The 15,803-nt window shown below is 33.5% G+C and overlaps 2 protein-coding genes across 2 annotated transcripts; one reads left to right on the forward strand and one right to left on the reverse strand.

Moving 5' to 3' along the window:
- The first annotated feature begins 1,310 nt into the window (after nt 1-1,310).
- Nucleotides 1,311-3,788, forward strand: LOC142975266 (neuromedin-U receptor 2-like). Its single transcript, XM_076118007.1, has 4 exons — nt 1,311-2,088; nt 2,165-2,262; nt 2,704-2,808; nt 3,630-3,788. The coding sequence occupies exons 1-4, from the start codon at nt 1,311-1,313 to the stop codon at nt 3,696-3,698; spliced, it is 1,050 nt and encodes a 349-aa protein (XP_075974122.1). The 3' UTR covers nt 3,699-3,788.
- A 5,894-nt stretch (nt 3,789-9,682) lies between these two features.
- Nucleotides 9,683-13,303, reverse strand: LOC142975490 (acyl-CoA Delta-9 desaturase-like). Its single transcript, XM_076118344.1, has 6 exons — nt 13,119-13,303; nt 12,669-12,810; nt 12,019-12,234; nt 11,549-11,679; nt 10,749-10,954; nt 9,683-10,481 (listed from the first exon to the last, which is right to left on the reverse strand). Exons 3-6 carry the CDS (start codon nt 12,227-12,229, stop codon nt 10,019-10,021), a joined length of 1,011 nt encoding a protein of 336 aa, XP_075974459.1. The 5' UTR covers nt 12,230-12,234; nt 12,669-12,810; nt 13,119-13,303; the 3' UTR covers nt 9,683-10,018.
- Nucleotides 13,304-15,803: the final 2,500 nt, after the last annotated feature.

Consider the following 15,803-nt stretch of genomic DNA (forward strand, 5'->3'; position numbering starts at 1 on the left):
CATATACAGGGCGTACTTTTATGACACCATTGAAAATATTACATTTTTCAGTACATCACATTTCTCCGTTAATTGCAATGTTTATATGTATATCCTTATACATAAACATCAAATAAAAGAAACAGAAGCCTATTTCTTACAAGATTTAAGCTTTTATTACTTTATCATTATTATGAGACTATAAATCTATTCTTCGTGGAAACCTAAGAACTGGAGTCGTTTCTTAGTAATCGACGTCAGTAATAACAATAAAGAAATACTTTAGAGGTCCAATATTTCTGTTATCACGTCTCTGGATCGCAATAATCACACTAAGTAATACTCAAAAATTTGAAGGAAAATTGCCGAACATTGCTGACTCATGTCCTGCAGGAACTAAAAGAAAATTCAATCTAAATAATTCTATTTTTCCTAATTCACGAACATTAAAAGTCAGGGGCTACGTTTTGTGGAAATCGTGGCACTTAGCCATGAAATATTTCTTGCTGATTAACAAAATGGCTACATTATGAAGATCTCGACAAAAAAATATTAATTGTTGAGATTAATGATTGCGGCTACTGTAGCGGAATAATAAGTGACCAAGGAAACAATACGCTGAAGAAACAAAGATAACATAAATCTTATGCTAATATTGAAGCAGATAAACAAATGTAACAGCTGCTTGCGTACTCCCACTAGTAACACAAGTGGAAACTGCACGAAAGATGAATATCCATTCATTGCATATTCTATGTGGTTCTGAAAACCTGTGTTCATGGCTTATTAGGTGAGTTTCATTCACTCAATTTATTATTACCCATACTATCCACATTCCACATAAAACGTGTTCTTATACAGTAGCACCACTCTTAAAACGTATTTTTTGGACAAAATTGTTTAACTTGTGTGAACTGCGGTGGTTATTTTTGTGAAAAGAATAATGCAAGAGGAAGTTCTAACTTTGATAATATATTCTTTTTCAACTAAGTCATCTTAAATATTCTGATAAATTTTGAACAAAGTATTACGGACTAACTTACAGAATAACTATACCGATATTTTAAATCTTGTTTTACCTTTATTTTCAAGAAATAATAAGTATTCTAAGAAAATATTTTCGAAAATATAAAACCAACAGCAACAACAAAAAGCATCATATTGTATAAGGGTGCGTCAAGGCCTCAGCGCAAATTTCTTTCTTATCAGTACTTCCCTGACTCTAGTCAGAGCGACACTGTTTCTCCTCAATTGGTATATTGACCTACTCGTTAACATTATTGTGTTCAAGTTATTACATATTTGTTTAAAATTTTACGTTCCCTGGAGATATGGCGGTATTCGTTGAAAACGTTGAAATTAACGAGACCATCTCGAATATATCTCACAACATCTATGGAGTATTCGGCATAGCATACTACGACAAAAACGAGGGGATGGTAGTAGACAATACGACATACACCGTGAAGCTAGCTCTCAGCATCGCATTGGGAATTTCAATGGTGTTGAGCGTTATTGGCAACGTGTGTACGTGCGCGGTGATCGCTCAGGATCGCACCATGAGGACCCCTACTAACTGTTACCTCGCCAATCTAGCGATCACAGATCTTTTAACGGTTCTCTTCGTACCTATTGACATATACATCATCTGGATGCCAGATTTTTATCCCCTGGGGGAAGTTGGGTGTCGATTACATTTTATTCTTCTGGATGTTCTCAGTAACTGTAGTCTGCTCATAATAACAGCCTTTACGGTAGAACGATACATAGTGGTTACCAGACCTTTTCTAAGACAAAAGATGTTGATGAATTCTCGCGTCTTCAAAATTGTTGGAGTGATATGGGCAATATCGTTAAGTTTCTGCCTTCCCGACATATTTTATATAGAGTTATTGGAAAGAAAAGAATATGTTTTCTGCTATTACACTTTATCATATCTTAAGAGTATTCTGATGGGCGTCGAAATATTCATATTTTTCATAATACCAATGACTACAGTAATCGTGTTATATGTGCTTATAGCACTAGAATTGAAGGCAGCGCACAGTAAATTGCGAAGCAGTCCAGTCAACGCAAAGCAGAATAGGGATAAGGCTGTCAAAATGCTTGGTAAGTGTTGATCCCACCACGAAGTCTTCGGACGAGTTATTAAGTTTGTGAGAAATAAGATTTACTTTTGTTTCAGCGGCAGTAGCGGCGTCTTTCTTCTTCTTCTGGTCTCCATATTGTGTGATGCGTATGATGATGATATATCCTAACTTCCAGTATGAAGACAATCACACGGTAAGTTTACTTAAAAAAATATTTTGTTAAAAATTCTAAACAATTCCAGTAAATCGTTTGAAATTTGATCAAAGCTAAAATTTTGTAAGATAAACAAACTTACCATATTTCAAAAAATATTTTATAGGTAATGAGCAACAAATTCAAACATACGATACGTGTCGTTATTTATCTCGTTCAAATCTCAAGTTGCTTCTGATACTTCAAGATGAGCGATCATAACTCTACAATTGATTGCATGAGTTCATTGCACCGCGCCCTTTGCGAACTCAATTAAAACTTTCAATAAACAGTTTACACTTCAAGCTTGAGCTTATATCATCACATCGCAATATAAAATTTAAACTACAGAATAATGATAAACTCCAAAGCTAAATTGCCTTTATAAAAGTTTTGTAATTATTCTAAAGTATGATTTAAATATGTATCAACTTATTCCAGGCGTGGAAGATCGTGAACTACTTGTGCTACAACGGCTACATATCGACTGCTGTCAACCCAATTCTTTACAGTTTGATGTCACGTAAATTTCGACAGGCTTTCAAAGTAAGTTTTTAATGTTTCCAGTATTGTTTTAGAGATGTAACTAATTTACCCAGTAAAACAGCAAAGCTATTTCGCAATATGCTTTGGAGTACGGAGATTTGGCATGCTCCGGTAGTCGCTTTGTCCGACATTCCAAGCAAAGATAGTATAGAAACGTACCAAGCATCTTTGTGTTATTCCTGGTACACTTAAGTAGTGCATTCTGTGCACATACACTAGATATTTAGTTGAAATGTTGCGGGAGCGCCTTCCTACAGCAATATCCTGTAATGGCGTAGAGTCCACACTTGTGTACGATCGATTGTCTTTCGTTGGTTGGTTTTCAATTAATTCTCTGTAATGGTACAATTACAAACGGCACGAGGTAAGCTTGCGAAGCAGCATTACGTGAAATTGATATCGTACGAGTGTGGACATAGATTAACTGTTAAAATAGCAAGTATCTAAACAAAACAACGTCACGTGCCTTTTAAATTTTGGATTAGGTTATACTCTTTGTTTGCGATTCCAATGTTTGTGAATCCCCGCGTGATACTGGGATTATGTCTAGTCCGCAACTCGAATAAAAAAGTAAATGTTACGTACTAGTAACGGTCGTCAAATTTTATAACACGGCATATCTTTATTGCTTTTTGTGCATATTTAAAAGAGTTATGACGCCAGTAGCGGAATGACGATAAATTCGTCGCAGAATATTTATTTCTTTTACATAAAAATACATCAGTATACCAAATTATAAAGCCACAGTGGGAATAGTAGTTGTAAATCTTCATCATGGCTCTCGATACGCACACTCAACTCACTATATTGTTTATTTCCAGGATTTTCTCAAAGGTCGCCGCACTTTGCGCCGAAACGCAAACAAAAAGAAACGTAATTCCACATTGTAAACTTAGAAGTCAGAGTGACACAAGATTAATTAAAATGGACGAGTGCTCGATACTTAATTAATGTTTTGTGATATAAAATTTTCCACCCGATTGTTGTTTTATTTGCATTGAGATTGGATTTACGTTATTACGATTCTAAGTAACTGAACTAGTGACGAATAATAGATTATAATATAGCATGACAAGAATACTGTTGAAAAGTTAGCTGTGACAAAATCTTGAATTTTTACGCACGACTCAGATATGTGAAATAAGATAAAAAAACATTCTTTTAACCATAATAATATGTGTCTTCACTACGCATTTAAATTAGGTAAGTATCATGAGAATAAATTGCTAATATACTTGACTAGGAGCCGTTAACTGCGTAAAATCAGTTTGTGATTGTCTTAATATACTCAATAATTGAGATAGAACAGACAAGATGACAAGCAATTATATAAACAAACCGAAGGCGGTCGTTAAGACGGATAGCGAATAAACAATCAGAATGGACGCAGTAATTCTCTCATCAAATGTATAGTCACGATCGATCTAAATTCGATCAGATTATGCACCGTCTAACCTAGGATATATAGCGAATGTGAGGACTCATGCTAATAACACATTGCATATAAATTCGACATGTGAATAAATCAGGAACAATGTACAATATTATAATAGACGTATTCAAAGTTTGTGGCGTTGAATATAGAACAACTTTAACCAACAGTAAATGTTTAAAAGGAATTTGTTTGTATGAGCAAATAAAAATATGTCGCCGAACGGTTTTTGTAGACACATTTTGCAACCATTTTGCATTGGAATGCCTGACGTTTCGGCACAGGTTACACTGGTCGTTTCAGGCTTGAAAATGCGTTAATTCGCATATCTGTATAATAAAATGCAACGCAAAAGTTTAAAGTTATGATTTTCAACCACACATAGTTAGTTGGTCTTTGTCTTTTTATATTAATGTGAAACAAAATATTTGGAACTAGTAAATAAATATAAGCCTACTAAATGAAAAATCAAGTGATTTTCTCTCATATACTGTGTTTCATAGGTCATTAATGATTTTGTCATCGTTTATCACTTGCACGAGGCCCAGGTGCCTCATAAATTGTTGCAATATTAATCGTATCGTACTAGTGTTCTATGAGCCAATATACCGTAACATAATTACTTAAAAGCTAATGGCTAACACTACATTTACGTACACTATACACATCTATACTAAATACAATAATACTGATAGCACTAATGGAACTGCACGATAATAATTATTTGTTTTTAATTTTCTAAAAGTGCATAAATATTTATATTGATGCCTCAACTCGATTGTTTGTGTTTTAAAGTTACATTTTTTATTTAATTCATGGCGACTTGGGAGCTTCAGTGAAAAAAGCGCGGGACGCCCGGAGCACAAAAAATGTACCAGGACTTGCGACTTTCTTTTAATTAAGTACATACCGAATATATCTTATATTTCTTTTACTATTCTTTTCAGATTTAACTCTCTGTTTCAATGGTCTTTTCAGGTTTTTCACAGCAGTGAGTAGAATGGGTGATATTTATTAAAATACGTAAATAAATAAGTTTTGGAGAGGTTGGCGACTCGCCAGCCGAAACCAGCCGTTCCGATGATGCCCAATTACAAAATACGATGTTAAGAACCAATCTTCATGTTTGCATTTCTATCCTTGTTTACATTGTTTCTATTGTTTCTTCAAGTAATTCATAACTTAAGCACAACTTATTATAAGTTGCTATTTAGTTGGAACACAATACGCATAACGCTTATTAAAAATAAACCTTTTGGTATTGGTAGTATGAAATGTAATTTTAGAAATTAAAATACTGTATTATTTTATATTCATCGTTGGCGAAGCATTAACGTACTTACTTGATCATTTATATTTTTTCGAATAATATGACTGACATAAACAAAGATACAAATCAACAACTACGGTCACCTGAAACATATTATTATAATCATATTTTATTCACAAACCATCGCAATCATCATGAGAGTGTAATAGCCTCGCCGCAGTGCAGCCGTGGTTCGTAAATACGCCACCTGTACAACACGGGCTTAAAAAATATAGCAAAAGCAGCCATTAAATTAAATAATGGAATGTTAAAAGTAATTACTTTCACAGTGTGTAACAGATTTTTTTAGTCGCTGTAACTTTGTAAAACTGTTATGGGTACTTGGAGAGTACATACATTAAATTGAATCCCTGAATACCCCTTCCGCTTTTATAAAAAAACAGGCGTTCAGTAGCTCGATTCTGTACCACTATCGACTACCGGCAACCGGCTAGTCATCGAAAAAATTTGTATGAAAATCTAATCAGCGCCTCTAACGGCCGTCGTAGGAACTATTTTACCAGTACATTTTAAATGTCAAACTTTCGATACTCGACAGTACCGACTCTAGAGAATCGTGCTACTGATCTAATCTAGGACAGGTTATTTTTCTATTATGAGGTTCCTTGAAAAAATAAGACGCTTTTTTCTTAAGTATTGTTTGTTGGCATTCCTACAAAGTCAATGCAGAATAGTATATGCATAAGTATCGTTACAGCGACTGTGCCCCACTCTGGACCGTTCAAGGCAAACTTTCATTCCAAGATTAAAATATTTTCTTTTCGAGAGTGTTCCACGTCGAGAGAGGAGGAGGAGGGCTTCTGTCTAATTGTACAAAGTAATGAATTCACTTTACTGTAACTAAGGATCTAGTTTCTATACACAAGTTAAGAACTCAGACTGCTTATTAAGAAAAGGAATTTCATCTTCAGTGCGTCATTTTTAAAATTGTGTTTCTGGAGTTCTGGTCAATTATACTATAAATTAAGCACTCTAGTTCTGATAATGAAAATTTATCTTATTTACCATTGCCATATTCCTCATAAATAACTGAAAGCTAAGGTATACTACGAGTTTGCTAATAGGTCGATTTATAAAAGAAGATAACTTGATAACTTTATGGAAAGCGTAGGTTCTGATTGATTAATAAAATATAGTTGGCAGATATGTGTTTTCTTCTAAAAATATTGTTTATCAAAACTGTAAAGGAATCGTAAAAGATGTGACCAAGAATAGAACACATAACTTCATGTATAACAATGTATTCGTGGCGTTAATAATGGAACTATTACCGCCTAGGCCAATTTCCGTCTGTCCGAAATAGTCGGCAACACCTAGCGAAGGCAGAGGTACTTCAAATTATGTGGTGACAATAACAGGGTTAGTTTATTGTAGGTACATCTACGCAAATGAACGTTCCCGGTCCCTATATCATAAAATAGAGATATAATTTTAAAAAAGTCAAAGACCATTTTGGCTTAGTTAAAGCCTTAATATCAAAAAAATGAAATAAAATATGTTTTGTAAAAAAACAGATTTGTCACGGGTCTAAAAAACACTTTGAATTTTTTTTTTCAGACGCGTGACAATTTGGCCAAATAAATAGTATCAAAAATTCGGTACTATTTTTGTTACTATGACACGTTTCGTAGCCAAAAAAGGACGAAAAGCTTGCGATATGTATTATAAGAAATTAAAGTATAACGTTACACTAATTAACGCTAATTGACGACTTAAACTACAATATAATTATAGAAACACAATGATACATATCAAGTGGCATGGCTATAGACATTAATTATGCTCAGGAAATGAACACATTACCTATGAATACACTGTTCTACATTACCTAGTTGTATTTACATTGTTAATATTATAATGACTTTAGTTACATCGACCTACTTTAAGCATTTAATTGATAGGTCGTATAATTTCTCAGATTTATGACTAATACACCTCTTCTAAATAAGTATCTGATAAATTATCAAGCGAAATATTAATAGACATTTTCGTACGTTTTATTTATCAGACGATTAAGGTCTTCAACACTTATCCGTCAGTTGTAGAACTATCCTCTTATTCATAAACACACTATAAACCTAATTTAGTTAAAAGACTACTACAATATGTTTTCTCTTTTTCATTTCGCTAAGGAGTGAAAGAAACAAAACTCTTTATAGGCATTCTATATATTCATAACTTCATATATTTTTATGAATAAGAAGGCTAGTCTTTATTGTTATACTTTTTAAAACGTAATTGAAAACTCTACAAACACCCGTTATAGGCGTTGTATATCTAAAGCTTTTGTTATTGTTTCCTAATGGAGCTTAATGTCTAACACATAAAAGGTCAAGCGCTCTTGACTAGATCAGTGTATTTTATTCTATGTGAGTCTGTGCGAATGGCAAGGGTGCTAGTACTAACGCCTCTTTGCGCTCAATTAACCCGCTATTGTCTGCGGCTGCGTTGGAATCTACTACTATATTTCCCACTCAAATGGTCCGTGATATCGTGGACGACTTATTCTAACAGCTAGTCTCGTATACAAAATGTAGAGGCCGACACATAATCTATTTCAATTGCAAGAGTTAGTATCCATGAATAGGCTTAGTTTCTATGAAACACTATTAGTTAATTCTGTGTATCTTTATTTTCAGAATACAATTAGGTATAAAATTAAAAAGCCTACAAAAAATAAAGCGTTGGAAGTTTAATGTTTGTTTAATACACAGAAACGACATAAAATATTTAAAACATCATTTGCAGCTAAATGTAGCTTGAGCTGTCTTTCTACACGTCTTCAGGGAAAAGACAATGCCCACATGTTGCAACACTAGAATCATTTACATATATTCTACCTACTGAAACATTCTCTAGATTGCACTTGGCATTTAAACGATAGATCTCAATGCGGGCGCTTCTGCAGAGACTCGTAACAAAAAAATCACATAAAGCATTCAGAAAATACGGTACGCTAGTTTTATTCAAACTAACTATCCAATTTTAAAATAAACTTTTAAGAGGATCCTTTCTAACATAAGTAGGAGACTTAAAGTTGAACTTTTTTAAAACGTATTCTTTTTTAAAGGATATTATATTTCTTTAGCTGGCCGCCTAAGCTCTTGTTAGATTTTTAAACGGATAAGCTAATCAAAAAAGTTTTAAATTATATACCTAGTATCTTTATTTCTAAACTCGTACGACTCGTAATGGCTGTATTATTTAAGGTTTTTATTCTATACAGAATAACTTTGTGCCACTGAACGTCTTTACATTTTACTCACTTAATAGTGATTATGAACTTTTTGAAACAATACTTTTACTCTTCTTTGGATAGCAATACGATTAAAATATTTAAACAATAAAAATAAAACAATTAAACCAAGACTATAATTGTTTCTTACCCAACCAATTTATTGTATAATCAGTAAAAAATTTCAAAGAATTTATATCTGCATGACTATAGACAAGCTTTGGAGCTGACATTTAGCTCGACTTCCAACGTGAAGTTTATGTCGGCCACGTCAGCCGCAACACTGCCACAGATTAGACAATAAATATCTACCCTGCAGTAGAACAACGAAGACCATGTGGACCAACTTCATGTTGTTTATCGCCTTGAATAGAGTCTAGTATAGAGTCTTTAGTTGCAGTAGAATGCAGATTGCAGACAGTACATTAAATCTCACTTTTAAAATAAACATCTTTAGTAGCACGGTATCCTGCATCGATACTATTGGTTAGCGAGTATTTGACATTTAAAATTGCTTGAAGAAAACGATTCTCGCAAAATACACTACGGGCGACGGTCAGTTTTCATACAAAATGTGTCCATGGTGTTAGCTGTATGAAATTTTCCATTGTGGTTAAATGGCATGCTTTAGCACGCGGTGCGACGCCACCCCATACTGAGAATTTAACTGCACTAACGTCGTTCATAGTCACCTTCCATTAATATTATAATGCAACGGGTCTTATACGCGATTGAAAATTTAAAGGTTAGGATACCTTATTTGCTGCCCGACGTTTCGATCGCATTACAACGACCGTGGTCACGAGCTGACTCTCGTTGTAATGCGATCGAAACGTCGGGCAGCAAATAAGGTATCCTAACCTTTAAATTTTCAATCGCGTATAAGACCCGTTGCATTATAATATTATGTGTACTAGTCGCGAGAGTTTAAAAACACCTTCCATTAGTTAACGTTACACTTCCTTGAAAAAATATAAAATATATGGTCGCTTCAAAAAAGGCCTATATACTTAGCGTTACTGTATACAATAACAACGCTGTACAATTTAATTGAAATTTTAATAAAATAATATTTATAACAATTATCTTATTCTTCGGCTCATGGAAGCAGTTGACATTTTAGTAAGTGTCGCTTTACTATCACACCACCGGGGAAGAGATTTATAAAACAATCATGTTTATTTTCAAAACAACAACCAAAAAAACTATTTATTTACGACTTTGCCGAATACATAGCAGTCGCTCCTTGTGACACTTTACTACCGTCCCCTGTTCTTAGAATACGTTTCTGAATTACGTCCTCCGACACAGTCTTGAGATCATACGCCCATCCAATTTTGGCCATAATATCAATAAACAGTTTTGTCAAATTCAAGCTGTATGTGCCAAGCTCTGCAGTTTTGTAGTCCCAAGGGAATGTGTGATGATAATTGTGGAATCCTTCCCCAAATGTGATGTGTGATACTATTTTATTTTCTGTTGGATTAATATTCTTGTCATAGGGTTTGGTGCCCCAAATATGTGCGGCAGAGTTGACAAGCCAGGTTCCATTCAGTGTGTAAGCATAACGAAACATGGCGCAAACGAAGAAAGCGTTCCATGGAGATTCGCCCCATAAAGTTGCCACATACGGGGGAATGACAAAACAAGCCAGTGGTGCTATTATCCGATAATACCTGGAAAAAGGGAGAAATGCTAAAAATAATCAGGTAAGCGTTAACTATCAATTAGATATTAACATTAGCTACTGCTTATGTTATCATTGATTACTTATCACTTGACAAAAAGCTAGAGATTTAAGAAACGATCGAGTTCTGGTTATGAAAGCGTAACAACCGTTTCTTCTTCTTCACTTGAATATTGCTTTATTATTTACTTCCTCAAAGCGACTATACTCAGACACACAAAGATATGTAGTGCCAGCTAACAGAAATAGGTTTTACCTCTTTTGAAACTTTAAGACGGGATCATTTCGAACATCCTCCAGGTCAATGGTGTGTCCTTTTGCTTTGATGTCTGGATGTTTCCTGATCAAGAGCCACCCTATGTGTGAAAAGAAGAATCCGCGTTTAGCGTTGTGAGGATCGGCATCTGTTTCGGAGTATTTATGATGCATACGATGTTCTCGTACCCAGTCCACAACTGCGTCCTGAAATGTGCACAATTATGTATTTATACAGGATATAAAATAACGGAAATCATATTTATTCTAATATTATGAAGCTGAAGAGTTTGTTTGTTTGATCGCGCTGATCACAGAAACTACTGGTCCGATTTGAAAAATTATTTCAGTGTTAGATAGCCCATTTATCGAGAAAGGCTATAAACTATAAATCATCACGCTACGACTAATAGGAGTAGAGTACCAGTAAAAATGTTACAAAAACGGAGAAAATTTTGACACATTCTCTGTTAAGTGACGCAAGCGAAGTTGCGCGAGTCAGCTAGTTAGATTATAAAATAATTATCTTTACTTTATATCTTTGACGTGACCCCTCCGTCCTTGTGGTGTATACCTGTTTCGCATATCGGCAACTTATGAGAACTGTCATCTGTTAGCGGATATGCCTCGTCCGTAGGGAAAGATTTCCAAAGATTTCCCAAGTATTATTCATAACAAATAATAGACAAATAATAAATGTTATTGCTTTCTTAGTATAATATTTTCTAGATAACTCTTTAATTTTGAATATTATTTATTTGTAAATAAATAAAGTTCCTCCTTAACGTTTCAGTTACTTACTTGTAGGGCAATAGTGTTAAAGATGACTAGCAGTATTTGTAGTGGCAGTCGTGCTTTGTATGACTTGTGTGACCACAGTCTGTGTGCTCCTGCCGTAATACCCAAGCCAGAGAAGTAAATTAAACAGCACACTGAAACGTACAAATTAACGATGTTAATTATATGAATAAGTGTACATTTAGAAATCAATTATTGCCGGTAAAGTCAGCAACTAAGAGTGTGCAATTACAATCAAGGGACTATAATTCCTTGGGCTCTCTTTTTTTTATTTAGCTTCATGGCGATCCTGGCTTTATGCGTAATTCCGTCACTTACACAGTATTAGACATAACAAAATATTTTAAAGTCATAATTTTTAAACTACTAAGCAACCATGATGAAACAAAAGTCTTCATATTTGTTTTTGAAGGGGCAGTTTTTTAGTCTTTCTTAAATTAATCTTTCTGACAAAATTACCTTTTAAAACTTACCATACAAGTTGGTTCGCCACATAATTTTAAACAGGAATAGATATAGACCATAAACTGCTGCTAAATGTAGAAAGGAGAAGAGGGCCACATTTCTCCACACTATGCGCCATTGTCTGTTATCCAATGTTTTGACCTTTGGCAGTATTTCCTCACACCCATCTTCACAGTTTGTTCGTAGTAGAGATGAATTTGTCTCTGCCTGAGGAGGCATGCTATCTGAAAATTGAAACAACGAGTTTCATAACTTTTAAACTCTCGCGTTGCATGTTTAATATGTAATAGGATGCGGAAATAAACGCGAACACGCATTTTATTGTTTATTTGTTTTCTGTTTTGACTGTTCAGTTGACCAAAAAAAATGGGAAGTGACCATTTTTCATCTATTCGGTATGGTATGTAAATAATATTTAATGCACCTGCTACATATTTCATGCCTCATGACTACCCTAGGTAAAATAGGCTGCGCCTTAGCAAGTAATACCTACATGTACTCTATTTTATGTGAAATAAATATACTTTATCTTTTAAAACATGTTATTCTTATTATCAGTGATGATTATTAATGTATTTCAAATTCTGATTTTTATTTATGTAATTAATAGCTTGATTGCGTAAAATATTAACTTGCTATCTTCCATTTTACTACTTACAGCTATGTAGATGTACAGGATCCGTGCGGGAAAACCGATGCAGACTTGATTATGCAATCTGTCTTTGTAGTGTAGTGTGTTAGGTAGGCTTTAGCGAGCCTCCGGTAGTCAAACAATCACACACGGGTAATCAAGGAGACCGCTGTAAACAAATAAATTGAATTCTTAACGCAGATTGTTAAAATTTACAAATTAATTCCAATTTAATATTTCATTAGTAACATTTGGTACTTAATAATTAAAATTAATAAAATGCCAAAATTAACTCAATTAAAATTGTGTCGTATATTTGTACAAGCCTAATTATCGAAAATACTATATATATGTAGTTCCGAAATAAAAACGTTATCATTTACTTAATCCTCCAATAATACAAATATGCCCTAGTTAGATTTGTGGTAGTAACTTTAAACGTAAATCAATTATAAAAAAAGTTGTTTCCGTACTCACCTTGTTCCAAAATTCACCTCGATCAGTACGATAAGTTAACTTGTTTGAGCACAACGCGATCAATTCGAACCAGTAAGTTTGTCAGAAAAGTCTTTTATACCATGCGTACTCCCCACTTTTATACTTGTTATAAAAATAAAGCAAAAACCCATTTGAATGTAATGAATAGTTATTGACGTGTAGATTATAACTATTTTCACATACCGTTAACGTGAGGCATGTGTTTGATGTGTCTGCTAAATGTTCAGTATTATTTTTGCTACTAGTTTTGTCTATTTCTACTTTTTTTCAACTATCCGCAAGTTATTATTATATTTGGCAAAATTATTCCGTAAAGTAAAAAACAACCACACTGTTTTGTCGGTATTTGATTTAATATCATAGTAGGTGTAAAAAGTAAATACATATTTCTAGAAACTTAAATAAAAAGTTATGAATAATTTACTTAATTAGAATTGCTTTTGCATGAAGACAGCGGTGTTTCTACAACAGTTGGTAACAATGATGTCTGAGCTGCTTCAGTGGCCTTGTCTATTAAGACATCAATATTAACTATTATCACTTAACAATGTGATTACGAAAGAATTTACGATAGAATCCTGACGTATGGACATTCTATACTATTCAAGTCGGTAAAGTCCATTGCATGATGTCCACACTGATCACTTGTCGATATTATAAACAAACTAGCTCATCCGACAAACGTTGTTTTGCCATATCAATATTTAAAAAAATGTTTTTGAATATGAAATAGATAGTAGCCGATTCTCAGACTTATTGAATATGCATATAAAATTTGGTAAAAATCGGTTAAGCTGTGTCGGGGGAGTATGGTAACTAACTTGTGCTACATTAATTTTACATATGTTAGATATAATTATAATAAAGAGAGTGAAATAATCGAGAAGAAACTTGCTACTCTCTAAGTTTTTTAAACATTTATAGATCAAATACTCTATATCAGCATTGGCAAGTATGTCAAGTTCGAGGTTTAAACTATTCTACGTGGGATGGAAATGTGGTGGATTAACGTTTGAACGCTTAAATTATTATTATTTAGAACTGTATTATGTATGACCCGCGCAACTTCGCTTACGTCATATAAGAGAGAATGCGTCATAAACTTCCCCGTTTTTGTAACATTTTTCTTTGCTACCTCGCTCCTAATAGTTGCAGCGTGATGGTATATAGCCTAAATCCTTCCTCAATAAATGGTCTATTCAAAACAAAAAGAATTTTTCAATTAGAACCATTAATTCCTGAGATAAGTGTGTTCGAACAAACAAACTCTTCAGCTTTATAATATTAGTAAGTGTAGAATAACATAACATTCTCTGCATAATGTTATATCTTAGGTGGCATCAAAATTGGCATTAATGGCATTAAATTAAGAACTACGATTAGGTATTATGGTGAGAACTTAGGCTATTTCTAGACTATTTTTAAACGAACAATGGTTATAAGCATCTATTCTCTTCAAGACATGACACTAATACGTTAACCTAAGTCTTAAAATAAAATGTTTAATTCATAAACAATTTAGTAAGACAAGACATAAGCTACCGTATAACTGCTTCATAAGGTGCGAATTTGCAGTCGAAAGTGAAATAAATAATAAATCCAATATTATTTATTTTCAATAACACATTCACCTCTGTTCTTTTAATAGGTTAACTCAAAATCGCCAAAAATATTATTGCCGTTTACGGTACAATTATTGCATAAGGTCGACTTGCCCTTAACCGAATTATATTTACTAACCCTGAAGTGACTCGTAATAATCCTTATGTTTGCTATTGATAAATCAAAACTATTACTTTATAAATTACTAGCTGACCCGCGCAGCTTCGCTCACGCATTTTTGTTTTTATTTAATACGGCGCATTTTCAAATTTATTCACCTTTTACATCTTTTCTGGACTTCCACAGATAATGCAAGACCAAAATTAGCCAAATCGGTCAAGCCGTTCACGAGTTTTTGCGAGACTAACGGACAGCAATTCATTTTTATATAGATAGATAATGTCATACTGTACAGAGTAGTTGTAAATAAACTCTTAGGTTGAAATCTAATGACAGTGCTAATGATAAAATCACAATATTGAAAACGATGGATTCGTTAAAACATTATTTTTAAATAAATACTACGTTTTAAATAATAATCATTTATTTCAGAACAGTTGTTCCATACTAATTGTTAAAAACGCATGCTATGTTGGTAATTTAAATTAAATTGAATTGGATTGCCTATATAATACAAGATTAAATTGAATAAAATTGAGTTACATTGAATTAAATTATTATTTTTTTTTATATATATTGTATTTCAATTGTTTACTGTATACTTATACTTATTATCAACATTACACACCAATATTCATTTATCTATACTAATACTAATACTAATATTATTACTAATATTATAAAGCTGAAGAGTTTGTTTGTTTGTTTGAACGCGCTAATCTCATAAACTACTGGTCCGATTTGAAAAATTATTTCAGTGTTAGATAGCCCATTTATTGAGGAAGGCTATATATCATCACGCTACGACCAATAGGAGCAGAGTACCAGTAAAAAAATGTTACAAAAACGGGGAAAAATTTAACCCATTCTCTCTTATGTGACGCAAGCGAAGTTGCGCGGGTCAGGTAGTTGTTAATATGTTTCAACTTCACTATTCTTTTG

The sequence above is a fragment of the Anticarsia gemmatalis genome, chromosome 9 (assembly GCF_050436995.1).
Source record: "Anticarsia gemmatalis isolate Benzon Research Colony breed Stoneville strain chromosome 9, ilAntGemm2 primary, whole genome shotgun sequence".
NCBI classification, from domain to species: Eukaryota; Metazoa; Arthropoda; class Insecta; order Lepidoptera; family Erebidae; genus Anticarsia; species Anticarsia gemmatalis.